Source organism: Protopterus annectens, chromosome 11.part0 (assembly GCF_019279795.1).
Source record: "Protopterus annectens isolate FY-2018-M chromosome 11.part0, PAN1.0, whole genome shotgun sequence".
NCBI classification, from domain to species: domain Eukaryota; kingdom Metazoa; phylum Chordata; order Ceratodontiformes; family Protopteridae; genus Protopterus; species Protopterus annectens.
This window is the reverse complement of record NC_056745.1, coordinates 1,498,383,861-1,498,398,143: the sequence shown is the minus strand read 5'-3', so window position 1 is coordinate 1,498,398,143 and position 14,283 is coordinate 1,498,383,861. Positions and strand designations below refer to the sequence as shown.

The following is a 14,283-nucleotide window of genomic DNA, read 5'->3' as shown; positions in this document are numbered from 1 at the left end:
CAGAGTGACTCAAGTACAAACAGTGTTCACTCTCACAGAATGGTTCCCAGTGGGAGTGGGCGTGCACCAGGGTTTAGCTCTGAGCCCGGTGACGGATTACATTAGCAAAGAGGTTGGAGGAAACAGATCAACAAAGTTGCTGTACACAAATGTGGCTCTGCAGGCAGACTCTGAGAAAGAACTTCAGCAAAGGATAGGAGAATAAAATTCAAAACTGAAAGCACATGGGATGAAACCAAGAACGGATAAGACAGTGGTAATGTCAGCAAATTGGGGAAATCAGAAGTGGAGGATTGAGACAGAATAAAGACACTGGAACAGGTTAAAATCTTCAAGTATCTGGGAGGGGTGGTTGAGGAGAAGGAAAGCCTGAATGAAGAAGTCAAAGCTAGAATCAGAGGGGTTGCAGCCAACTGACAAGAGTGTCAGGTGTAGCGTAGGACAAAAAAATGCCAAAGAAGACAAAAAGCAAGGTGTACAAAACAGTGGTGCAACCAGTACTACTGTACTGCACAGAAGCCTGGGCAGTAAAGGCAGGGCAGATGACAAAGCTAGAGGCTATGGATATGAAGTGTCTGAGAAAGGTGGTAAGGATGTACACTGTGGGACAGAAAAAAAGAGATGGATGGAGTATGTGACAGAAGATGTGCCACAGTCAGGCAGGAGTGTGGCACTGAATTGAGAGAGATGACAACAGTCAACATAACACCCTGACCCCACGTAGAAAATAGGAAGAAGGGGGTTGATGCCAACGATGACTGGTAGAGAACCACATCAACATCGAAAGTAGAGGGAACCCAGGAAGATCCCGTAGACGTTTGCTGGTATATGGAGAGAATAGCAGAGGGGTGAGAAGGGAGCCCATTCCTTTGAGTAGGGGGGGGGGGGTTGATGGATAACTGTGAAATGTCTATCTGTAATATTTCCATCTGTGGTAAGAACACCACAAAGGCTTCTTCAGTTGTCAGAAACCTCAAAGGTAATGTCCAGCAATACTCAAGAGCTTATATTTAACACTTATTCATCTCCTAAAAACTTCAGCTCTAACTTTACCCCCCCATCTCCCCCCCTCTCTCCCAGCTTATTAGCACACCCATACAACATACTACGAGCAAGCCCTGAATGCTCTCCCGAAGAGCCAAAAACACTAGCTCTGCAAGCCCCAATAATGTGCCAGCTGCCTCTCCTGCTGGCATGAGACACTGACTGGTAGACTTGTTAATAAGCTTAATCATCTTCAGCATTTCCACGGAATGTGCGCCAGGGGAATGAAACACTGACAGTCACCCCATTTCACAACGAGGGTCCACTAGTGGTCCAGGTAAATACAGACACATCAATATGATACTTATTAACAAGGATGTGTACAAGCCCTGGACCCAAGCCAATTTGGGTTTGTTAAAGGCAAAAATCTGCCTCCTAAACCTATTGAATTCAAGTCACTGATGCAGTAGGTCAAGCAAATCTTTTTAAACTTGCAACCAGGACTTGGCAAAGATCTTTGATACAATCCCACCTACTGGCAATACCAATGAACTAATTAAACTAAATGAAAATCCCCGTTTTAACTGCTGAATATCATAATGGCTAGCTGAAAGAATAAAAATCGATTAGCGTGGGAGGCATATTCTCTCGAAAAAGAGTAATTACCTGTGGTACTCCCAGACACTTGAACCAAGGATGTTGCTGTTTATTTAATTTTCTGATGTCAACATTGACATTAAGGGCCTGTGGGTGACCAAGTATGAAGAGGACTGCAAACCCAGAGCAGTTATTAACTACTCATCTAACTTCCAGATTCTTCAGAAGAGGCTAACATGCGCCAGTAAGTGGTGACTGAACCAAGGCCTAAATGCAAAGAAAGGCAGCATCATGTCATTTGGCAAAACTAGGCACCATGAAGAAACCACACAGGCAGCACCATTTTGAAAGACTTGCCCATCAAGGATATGTGCACAAACACTATTCTTTGATCACCATATATACACCGTTGTTAGAAAACTAAACCTGATTGACCAACTAACTCTTATTACTTGATTCAACCTTGCATTTTCAGTGATTGACCAACTAACTCTTATTACTTGATTCAACCTTACATTCTCATCTCTGAAATAATTTCATCTTAACTACTATTCTTTCTCTCCGTCATAGTCTTACTTATTACTGTATTCTCAAAAAGGTGACACATATTACTACTAGATGTATCACTCAACTGCTTCTCCATTTCACTTTCCTTTTATCTTCCTTTCTTATGTACGTTTGTACTATACTTTTTTTAGCTATTATTCTTTCTCAACATTTAACTGCAACTTATAAGTAATTGTACTAAGTCTAGTCAAATATGTTGTATTTTTTTTTTTATACTTTATAAATTTGGGACCACTTAAAATTTGTTTTCTTTACCGTGAATGTATTTGCATTCTAAATATGTATTTCTGTAGATGTGAACTTAATTTGAAATGTGTGGAGCTTTTCTCCCCAGGCCTCTGCTGAAAATGGACATATATCCAGCTAGACTAGCCCGGTCAACAAATGTAAAATAAATCAAATAAATAAAAATACTTTTACCTTGCCAAACTAAGCACCAGAGGCATTTCTTACTCATCTAAGGAAAATATCACATCTCTTCACTCCTTTCTCATTAAGTCCATAATTCAACATAATGGTCCCTTTGATATGTACTTGTCTAAGCATACGACCCAACTTGACAGACCATAGTGTTTCCTTACTACAATAAAAGTACCATGAGCTACCCAGACTGCCTTAAAGCATCTTCTGTTCCCTTTTCTTCAGACTTTTGAAAGGTGTCTTCTGTCTAAACTACAAAGCCTCAAAGGATTCAGTCCTATATGACCTCTTGCATATCTGGAAAACAACACCCTAAACACCCACTCAAGAGAGCTTTACTTTCATTGTAACATAAATAGAACCTGTTGGTGATATATGTGTGTATACACACACAAGGCAGAATCCCTCTTTTATTGAGCTCTCCATTGGATATGAAGAAACGTAGCTCCTGATCCTCTTTAAGCATAGCCTGAACAAATGGGGAGGCAATTAGAAACAAACCCAGGGTCTGACCCCCCTGCAGCTCTCATTGAAAGGGGTTGAAACTAGGTATGGCTACAGTAACAACGGGCCTGCACATCAATAGCTTAGTATTAACCCATAGCTCTCAACCTCCTATCTCCAAAATGAGGAACATTAGCCCCCATAATGTACAGCAAACTGGCAACATGTGGGACGCATACTAACAGCTTAATATCAGCTTAGACTAGAAAAGTCATATGACTGTTAAACTTTTTTACTTATAAAAAGATTTTTAATGAATTAATGATCAATTTCTATTTACCATGAATACCAGTGAAAATATTACTGACACTAGGTGTGTGACAGCCCTTTTCAATATGGAACTTCGAGGAACAGGATCTTTTTAAGACCCCAAATGAGGTACATTTCTCGTAATAAGGTACACTTGAAAGGTATTTTAATGAATTAATGATCAATTTCTATTTACCATGAATACCAGTGAAAATATTACTAACACTAGGTGTGTGACAGCCCTTTTCAATATGGAACTTCGAGGAACAGGATCTTTTTTAAGACCCCAAATGAGGTACATTTCTCGTAATAAGGTACACTTGAAAGGTATTATTAACCTATATAAACCACACGAATTGCCTTCTTAGAACCACTGGAAGACATATTTTGGTTTTCACAAAGTTACTCTGTGCATGCTCTCTGTATAATACTACGTCTTCCACGAGAAGTTTATAAATGTCTTCCATGCTAGGCTAGCTACGGTAAATTAGTTTTCTCAAGCAATCAAACTTGAAGTCTCTAGGCAATTTCCAGTCCCTTTTTCAAGCTGTTGCTAAGGTGTCACTATTCCGAAATCCGTTAAAAATCCATTCATCTGTGGTTAATAACGGTCATTTAAAATATGGGAAGAGATGAAAGCTGCTTGCAATATTTCATATTGTCCACAATATTCTGCAATTAAACGAGTAAAAACGGCAATTGAGAACGGTTACCAGCCTGATTATAGAATGATGTAGTCATACAGGTCTTAAAAGTTTTCTATGAAACAACCCTTTGTTGAGAAAAACAGCCATGGCGTGTGTTTAAGGATAAACATCAAACACGACAAGAGTCTCCGTATGTAAAAGTGTGGACTGAGGAGAAGTATTACAAAACGATGACGGGATGCCAAAGAGCTGTGACAAAGAATTGGAAATGAAAGTGAAAGATGCTGAATACGTTCCTGTGCACTCTGCCGGATCTAAGGGATAATATAAAGAGAAAAATGAATAATTCCGTGAGAAAGTTAACTCGAGTGGAGACTGGAAAACTCCTTTAAGTATAAGAAGGCATCTTTTCTTCAGTCTGGCAGTTGGTCAAGCTTTCCGCGAGATCTAATATTGGCCCTAAAATTAACGAGCGTCGATATTTTATTAAGACTGGCACAGTCCTACTACTGAAAGTTTCCTACTGAAAAAGCATTCAGATTAGCTAGTTTCGAAAGCACTCAGATATGTCTACTCACTAAACCACAGATTCGGACAAGTGAAGAAAGCGACTCTCAACTTCACTTCAAAGAAACGTCAACCTGAATCTAACTTACCTGACATATAAAAAGGCAAAGGGATACGCATATAAAATGCTGAGGACCACATAAAAAAAAAAACAGGCAGCTAAACATAATTACTGTAGCTTAAACATATTAAGCAGCTTATTTATAACATTAACCACTTTACCGTGGCAACACCACCCGCCTGTCACTCAAGTCCTTTTCACCAATCGAAAACTCGTAAGTTAACCAAGCGCATACAGAGGGCGGAACAACGAAGGTGGGGGGGGGGGGGGGGTAAGAGACACCAAATATTAATGGGACTGTGGTGACGTAAGCACGTACGTCATTCGTTGTCCTTCTAGTCAGTCTGTAGTTCCGCGAAGCTGCAGCCGCCTACGTGCGTACGTTTGTACTATATGCTGTACGTCAGATACTTTCGTCCGGTTCGGCTTTGAAGAGTATAATTTTTTTTTTGGTTATCATTTGTGATACGGAGGATACTAGGTGTATTAGAACTCCAAGCGGGTTCCCTTAGCCTTGTGCGCCACAGTAACTAAAATCTGTCTGCATCAATCTGGGAAGCTGGAGGTGAGTGACGGTGGCCCGCGGCAATCTGGACTGCAGAACACAGGGCCAGTCATGCTCGACGATCCCTGCTCTTATATTCATTGAACGTTGGGAATGTGCCCCACTTCACCAGATGCGCAGCGTTTGGCACGGCAGGGGCTTCCCGATTGTCACTAATGGAAGGTTTTTAATGCCCCTTAAATGCCTTAATCTGTGGGCTTAACATATAAAATGTTTCATGTTGGTAAAGTTATTGTAGGGGTGGCCTTTTATGTGGTAGTGGGGAGTTGGAAGGTCGTGGGGTGGAGAGATCAGCATCGAGGTTTAAGGCCTCAGGTTACCTTTGCCTCAAAAAAACTGGTAACAGGTTAGGTTCACCGCATGTCTGTGTAGTTTTATACTGAAAAGAATTGCGGCGGTTTGTCTGAAGTGATGCAGATGGGTATTGCAGTTAAATCGAAAGCATGATGTAGTGTAATCATGCATACACATGTTTCATTGAAAAATTCATACCGTTTGGAAAGGTACATGGGACCGCAGTTGTAAGCTTTATTTGTTGCATGGGTATTTTCAGATGCTTGGATTATTAGGCCGGACCTTATGAAAAAAGCCTTCTCTCCCGGTTCCAAGAAAGAGATTTCAGACCCGTTTGGTTTAGAGCACCCCCTGCTGGTGGCAATAATATAAAAGTTTGAGGTGGTTAGTGGCTATTCACAGTGCATGGGTACCATTAAAGCCTGTGATGTGATTGGCGCTCCGTGCATCACGTGAGTGGTAATATTTTTGCCTTTTTTTCTTTTACGGCGTAATTTTTTTGAAGCATGTTCTTCTAGACTTTTACTTTCTTTACTCCCAATAGAGTTGTGGAATCAAATACATTTTGCTTCTTGCATTCGTGATGTTAGTTAATATCTGTATTAGGTTTTTAGTTTAAATATGTGCCATATGGTTTTGGGGACCTGTACATCTGTTCTGTACCCCTCTTTCTTTCTTGGAGGTCCTGGGTTTTTCAGACACGTTTCCCTCCCCCTAGTTGGTGACACTGTGTGTATGTATTCCTGCACATTGTGCTGGAGCATGTTGAGTCTTCAGTTCGGCAGTGCAGTGTCAGTGTGTTGTCACAGTGACAATAATATTGTACGTGTGCCAGGTGGCTCTGGGGCACGATGCAGTAGTAAGACTGCGATTTTGTAGTAATGCAGAAAGTACGATCATAGTAACATTGAATCCATACTTTAACAAAGTCATGCTAAGAGAATGTTCCCAAGCGTTGTCCTGGATCTCATCTGAAAGGGTTCTGTAGCCCCTGTGCCCTACATATTTAAAAAATGGGCCTTATAGTTGTATGTATATAGTGATTGATAGCAGGTACAAGTAAATAATTTCAGACCGTTTTAAACTAAGACAGTGAGGCTTTAATTGGTGATGGGGTTTATCACTGGTGGCATCTAAGTGTGCCTTAGAAAGTGGTTTTTGAGAGTTTGTATGATTAGTTATGGAACTGTTTTTATAGCTATATCAAGCCATTACAGTACTGTTGAAGGTTTACACAAACGAACATGTTAAGAATTGTCATCTTTGCTTATTTATTTTGTCAGTTTTTCGGCGGAAGCTTATTTAATTCTGAATTTATTCTTAAAAATTTGAATATATATTCAAGTATTGTGTGTATACTGTACTTAGTAATTTTTTAAATGAATTTTAGCCTGATTATACAGAAGACGTGGATATGGATGAAAGGTTACGTACACAGAAAATGCCCTTAAGGGACAAATGCTGTCAGACTGACCATCATCACCATAGTTGTTGTAAACCAGGTAAAACTTTTCTTTCTTTCTAAGGTTACATTATATTAAAAGGGCAATTTGTAACTTAAAGATGTTCTTTGTCCTGCCTTTTTGTATGCCTGACATTCATTGCTTCTAAACAAAGACAATTTAAAGCATAATTTGTTGTAATTTTCTTCCCTGTGCTGATCGCCAGCTTTCTAATATGAAAGAATGAGTATTGTAAAAATGTACAGTGGGTATGTGAATGCTTGATTGTCGCTAAATACCTGCTGGTCCAGATTATGTGCACATGCATAAGTGCGTTAAAGGTGTAATAGGGCCTTGCAGATGATGCTGTGTGTTACTAGGTGCGTTAATTGTATTTATGGTGGTCAGAATTGATGTCTTACGCCACTGGTTTATGTATAGTGTAGAAGAGATGAAAGAAGTAACAATTAGTCATCCCTTCCCTATCAAGAGATACTTATTTCTTGGCATGGTGACAGCAGAACTTTTGTTTATATTGCCTTTACCTTCAAGAATATTAAGATGTTAAAAACCTCATTGGTTTGATTCGGTGTACTGCATCAAAGGTAATGTTAAGTGTTTGCCAGATGCATAACTGTCTTTGTGTTTGGTGAATAATCTTTGTTTCATTTCAATTTGAGTAGGTTTCTGAATTGAGTATATACTTTTACTGCTTCTGTGTTGCTTGCCAACATGACGTTTTACTTTTACAGCAGTTTTTGCATTGTAGGAATCATTCTTATTCTGTACAGACGTAGTCATTGGAGTAATGGTCCTGCCACCCCCGTAAAGTCTCCCATCACCTCATTGTCCTGTTTGGCTGTTTTTGTCTTCAGTTTTTTTTTTTTTTTTTTTATTGCGTCGCATTTTAATGCATACACTTAATCAGAATAACTGAATTTTGTGAAAGCTGTATTTGTGAAAGCTGTATTTTAGATACATTGAAGTGACTTTTTTCCTCCTATTAAGATGGGCTCAACAATGACTAGATTATTTGCAATTGTATTTTAAGATGTGCATAGGTCTTGTTGCGTTTTTCTCCACTCTTGTTTTAAATTGATTGCATCTGAGCCGTTTGTTTGCTTAAGGAGGATGGTGTTGCATACGAGTGAAATTTGATTAGCCTATGTAAAGTTCTAGGGAGTTCATGAGAAAGGGTATCGCCTTTTTCCTCCACAGTATATCTTGCTTTGAAGTTGATTGTAAGTACAGGTTGCATAGTCCTATGCATGGTTAGGAGAATTGTGGTTTTGCTTGGCCATGAAACACACAATAAAATTACTTAGTTTTCTATGATGTAGTGATTTTTTTTTTGGGCAGTATATTTTTGCTGAGCACACACATCTGTCATTTGGTGCTTGAAAACTCTATGGTTTTGTAGCTGTGCCCCGTGTCACCTGGGGTGACTAGTGTGGATCTTTACTTTAAACTTGTCCAGTATTGGGTCTGTTCTAGTTTGCACACACAGTACATAAGCTAGCCTGGTGCTTTTTGATGTACTGTTTGGGGGTTGCTACCTTTTTTTTCCCCGATTTGTATTTTAAACTACTTAAGGAATGTTGGGGATATTTAATTGCCATGTATGATGTGTAAAATTATATCATCCCAAAGATTATATTAACCAATTTATCTTGATGGGTTTTGTTTGTGTGAGTTACTGGCATGACTTTTAAATGATGCCTTTGTCTCCTACTAAAGAGCTGGGTTCATCTTGTTTCACAATAGAGATGGTATTTGTCAACACAGCATTCTGATTTTATGGTGCATCCAGAATCTATCCTTTATACATAAATTCTAATGAAATTAATTTACTTGTATTTTGTTGCAATAACTGTTTGTCATACTTAATCAGAGGTTTAGTTCACTTCTAGTAGATGGGTTATTTAATGTCACTTTACATAAATGTTTGGGTTGTATTAAGCTACTGTTTCCATTTTTCTGTTGTGTAGTCGGTGTGTAATTATATGTTTAACCACTTCTGCCTTCACTTTGAGGCCCAACCGTAGTATGTGAAATACAAGTCATTTTTCTGTTCTTTGTCAACTACAGTGGTGGTAAATGGTGTCGTGAACAATAGTATTCACTGTTTTGTCACCTTTGTTTCTGTGTCATGATGTAAAGAAATGTCCGTGTCTCTGCTGGATGTAGTGTCTTCTTACTGCTGTTTTGTCACCTTTGTTTCTGTGTCATGATGTAATGAAATGTCCGTGTCTCTGCTGGATGTAGTGTCTTCTTACTGCTGTTTTGTCACCTTTGTTTCTGTGTCATGATGTAATGAAATGTCCGTGTCTCTGCTGGATGTAGTGTCTTCTTATTGCTGTTTTGTCACCTTTGTTTCTGTGTCATGATGTAATGAAATGTCCGTGTCTCTGCTGGATGTAGTGTCTTCTTACTGCTGTTAACTGGAACTGCCTATTGGTTGTGGTGTGTATCGTGTCCACACCTCTACTCCTCTGTGTTGCAATGTTACAAGGGCAAGAAACTAATTTCTCTCTACCATGTTTTTATGCAAATTTATTTTGTTGAAAATTATTTTTATCTGAAAGGTTTCAAGGAAGTTCTTTGAGCGTGTTACTTTTTTGTCGGTGCATGTAAAGAGCTTGTGTTTAACAACTTGGTTTAGGCTTATTTACTGTTGGGTTTATTGTTGGTGTGGTTGCACAGTTATGTACAGTGTAGTTGTTGCACAGTTATGTACAGTGGTTGTTGCAGTTTTTTCAAATCCTTCTAATCTTCTGTTTCTGGGGTTGTTCTAGTTATGCTGGGGGGTGCTGATGGTTCCCACCCCTGAAAAATCTCTTAATTTAGCGATATGGGTTTTTCAGTGTACTTTGTAGTGAAATCAACAGGCAGCTCACATTAGTATGTTTACATTTCCTATTTCCTGCATGGCAGTCTTACAATTTTGCTCATTGATATTTTGAAAATGGGATTATGTTTCTTAAGCTGTTGTAGCAGTAACCTATGCGAACCTTAAACTTCACATTGGCACTTGTTTAGTCACTAGTACTACTTTGCCTTATGTTCCCTTCAAAACATGTAACGTTTCTTGAATTGTGGTCTGTAAACTTCCAGCCACTAGTCATTTCTTAGCAGCGTGTACTTTAAACTTCAAAATTTGAGTGTTTGTACTTTATGGATCTGTTTTATCTGGTTAGGCCTTGGCTACACTGGCGTCTGCTGCTTGGTCATCTGGTTTCATATCTTGGGGTCTCTTTCCGGTCCTCCCAGTAGAATTCCTTTGTTTTAAATTGTTTGTAAGATCATGAAATCTCCAAGGTTTTTCAGCTTGTAGTCACTTCTTGTTTTACACCTACCACTTTTTTAATTATGTCCGTAAAATGTGTAAATGTGTTTAGTGTTTTGTATAGTATAAATTGTCTTGTCTATTTAGTTATAGAAAGCCTTGAAGCTGAAGAGTCCATTAGAACAGTTCACTTGCCCTGTTACTTTACGTGAGCATATGGTCTGTCCTGGCTTACTTAACCCTATCACTTTGTAGTCCCTTTTTAATGCATATACATTGCTAGCTCAGTCTCATATTTTATGGATGTACGCATCTGTAAATTTTGTGTGGGTTTAGAGAGTAAAATATTGAGGATGTGTTGTAACTGCATTTTAAACAAGCATTCAAGTTAAAGTAATTAGGTGTCTAATTTGTGCTTTTGGGTTGTAAAGCATGCCTATTAGCCTGCTATCGAAAAGTAATCTATGCTATGTTTTTGACAGCAAGCGTGCTACAGACACGTGCATGCACACAAGTGTTTTGTTTGCTTGTCTTGCATGTAAAACGTCACAGCACCCATTTTTAGTGTTTACTTCTGAATGACAGAAAAGATGAGTGTTTTTTTGCCCCTTGGTCTTTTTGTTTTCTTGCGTTTTTCTTTCTGTAGCAAGTCTCTCTCTTTTTTATAAAGCGGTTGGCCTTCAGCCTTCACGCAGTACTGTGGATGCTTGATCATTTGCTGTATGTCTTTCTTCAACCTTTCAGGTTTTTGTGCATGGTGACATCCTGAATGCTGTTGTATGTTAGTGACCTCCTCTTGATCTTAATTTGTGTTGCTTCTGCCATAGAACGTTTTCCTTAATTGTTATTTTGAACTTAGTTTTATAATCCATTTTCTTCTGATGGATTGACTCCAAAGTTGTAGTAGTTTGTCTGATCTGTTAGTCTGATTTACCCTAGTTTTGTTTTAATTGAAAGTTGTTTGCCTCTCCAGGTATGTGGCTTTTATTATCTAGTGGTGTGCATATTTTATGCTGCCCTGACACCGTTTTTAGGATGCATTTACTCTTTAATTATGCATGGTCCTGCGGAGCACTCTCTTCTGGAAAATAAGTGCACTTCCTGACTGCCAGAAGTAATGAATGAACCATGGCTGTTACTTGTGTGCCATTATTGCTAGTCTCCCGTTGTTGTGTAGCCTGCAATTTTTTTGTTACTGCCATATTTTATATTTCTTACTTGATGAATCAACTGCTAAGTCACCCTAGGCTGGCCTTCTTTTTCTCCTTTTCTCTCCTATATTCCTAGCTCAAGTTATTACCTCCTGCTTTCTCTAACCTAAAATATTTTACTTCATTTTTTTCTTTCTGTGCTAATACCTAACTAAAAATGTTAATTTTACTATTTTGCCATTAGTCTTTTCTATTGTAGGCTGTTTATAAAATCCTGTTTCATCTATTGTTATATTTTTGTCTGAACTCTTTTGTAATTAATATTGTTTGTTGTTTTTGTGGAGCTTTTCTCCCCGGGCCTCCACTGAAAACTGGCCCCAAAGCCCAGTGGACCTCCCCGGTAATCAAACTGAAATAAATATCTTCTTTTCTCGTTGCTGTTCATCTCTGTAATAAAATGGTACTTGTATATCACACTGCTGTCTGAACTACTAGCTTAAATGGGTTAGCTTGGGCTTCCAGTAGTGTTCTGAGCTTTGAGTTGTGGTAATGTGGGTAAGAAGTTTGTGAAAGTAGCATGGTGTGATTTTAACAATGTCACTAGCAGTACACTTCAAGCTAAGTTCAGAGAGTTTGGCATAATGGTTAAGGTCTTCACCTCATAAGTACAAAGTACAGGCTTTGAAAATCTCTCTTGTGTGCAGCTGGCCTTGTAGTTTCCAATGAGACTTCAAGGTATTTTTCTGAAAAGATTTCAAGTCTGCATAAACAAAGCACTGCTGATTTTCCTGCTAGTCTGCCCCTCCTGCCCTCCACTTCGTTGATAATATGAAGTTGGCCACATGGCTGTTACATGCCTAGCCAAGTTCTATCTTTATTTCAGCAGTCTGCACCTAATGCCTGTCCCCAAGAGGGACACTGTGGGACCCCTGTGGTGAGTCGTCCAGATTGTGTTTGAAGGCCAATGAGATGCTGTGTTTGACATGGAAGTGGGAGTCTGTTCCAAACGTGTGGTAACCTCTGGGAGACAAATCTCTCCCTTTGGCAGGTTCTATTAATGTCACATACCAGGTTATGGTCTTAGGATGAGTAACCCATATGTACTTTTTGATTTGCGGATATGCAGCATTTCCAGTAAAACAGGGTTGGAGATTCCTTGTATACAAGGCACATGTCACCTCTGGGTAGTCTGTATGGAACAGAATAAGTGACCGTGATTTCAGACGGTTCACATAGGACAGTTGTTGACCTTGAATTTTCCTTGTGAGGATCTTTTGTGGTTTCTCCAGTTGCTGCAGGTGCTTGGAAGGATACACCCCAAGAGGGGCATTGTTCTCTAGTGTTGGCCTGATGAGGGAAGAGTACAGGGAAGTTATAACTCTTTTTCCTGAAAGCAGTGACCTTATTTATGAGATGAGCAATATAGAATACCCTTCTTATCACTGTGAAGACATGGTGATCAGAGGTAAGATTGCCGTCAGCCTGTGTGCCCATATTTGTCACCACTTAGTGCATATTTAGGGTGATGCTATTGATGTGGTAGGTAGCAGGAACATCGCTCTTACCGAAAGGGATGATGATGATACTTTTTTTGCATTGAGTTTAAGGCCATGACTTTGGCACCAATCATTTGTGCAAGACCTCTTGTAGGTAGTCGACATCCTTTGGAGATTCTGTGAATGCACCTGGTTTGCAGTCTGGTTTTTAAACCTGTTGATTTTAAACTGTCCACCCCTACTGTAAATTTCAGCTTAATAAGCGCCTCCCTTTTTACACTGCTTTTACTACTATCTGGAATTATTTACAGGTAACCACTACTTAACATTTTTCTGCAGAATGTCAACCACATTAACACAATTATTTTTTGTTTTTATGTCCATACTGCACAAAGCAGGTGTTAATGCTATTGGCCATTGTGCAGACAGACTTTAAGCAAAGCCGAATGCAAAGTATAGGTATTTGCTTACATCTGTGCCGCTAAATGTTCTGTGGGATAACACCTATCCTGGATGTTAAGGTGCGATTACCTGTATTTGCCTTTCCTTGCACTTGGAAAAATGCATTTTGCCTCTCATTGTTTGTTCTAGTGATTTGCATGCTTTTTATCCAGCAGCTAACTAGATAATACATTAAGTAGTTTATTTTTACACTCTAGCAAGTACTTGTTTTTGCATCAAAAGGTCAGTGGATATTCTATCTAGTGCACTGGGATGTAGCCTGGTCTGTTTATGTTGAAGAAACACTTGAGATTTCTGCGTGAAGTTTTATTGGCTGGGGGGGGGGCTTCTTAATCGGATTACATTGTTTTTAGTATCTTTTTTTTTTTCTGTACAGTTTTATTTATTGTATTTTGTATTTGATAACTGGGAAAGTCCACTGGACACAGGTCCTTTTTCCTGGAAGCCCGGGGAGAAAAGCTCCACAAGTAATATATAACATTCCCGATGAACTTGAGATCAGTGATGTATTACCGTGTACACGTCGATTATGTATTACCAATACTTGATTTCTAATTTGAAAAATTAAAACAAATACAACTCCCGCGAGAGAGATGCATACAAAAGATTCAGCAAAAAAAATATCAAACAATGTAATTTACAACGTACAAGTCCTAGGTAACAGCGGTAGATACATCAGCATACGAGTAGTAAATGCTCAAGTAGGTGAGTATGAGACAGCAATATAAGAAAGGTAGAACTAGCCGGGGCACATACAGGAGCATAACCAGGTAGCATGGAGGTGAGTTCTTATTCCTTTTCGAAACTGAGTTAGTGAAGAGATGGAAGGTATGTTTGTTGGTAGGGAGTTCCATATTTTTGAAATGCTGTTAAGAGAAGAGGTGATTTTCCTGCTGTGGTGTTAACTTCAAGAAGGAATTTATTACTGGAGCGAAGATTACTAGAGTAGGGATGACGTAGGTGCTGCAGTGAATGGGGTTTTGTGTGGTTG

At 39.1% G+C, this 14,283-nt stretch overlaps 1 protein-coding gene across 2 annotated transcripts in view; it reads left to right on the top strand.

The window, feature by feature from the left end:
* The first annotated feature begins 4,906 nt into the window (after window positions 1-4,906).
* ZNF800 (zinc finger protein 800) overlaps window positions 4,907-14,283 on the top strand; it is a 262,230-nt gene continuing 252,853 nt past the window's right edge. The window contains exons 1-2 of one of the 2 annotated variants that reach the window (XM_044088802.1): window positions 4,907-5,161; window positions 6,846-6,957. In XM_044088802.1, coding sequence (XP_043944737.1) covers window positions 6,870-6,957 — 88 coding nt within the window. In that variant the 5' untranslated portion in view covers window positions 4,907-5,161; window positions 6,846-6,869. Of the gene's footprint in view, window positions 5,162-5,206; window positions 5,908-6,845; window positions 6,958-14,283 lie in introns of those variants that run through there. The other variant, XM_044088803.1, reaches the window with a different exon arrangement.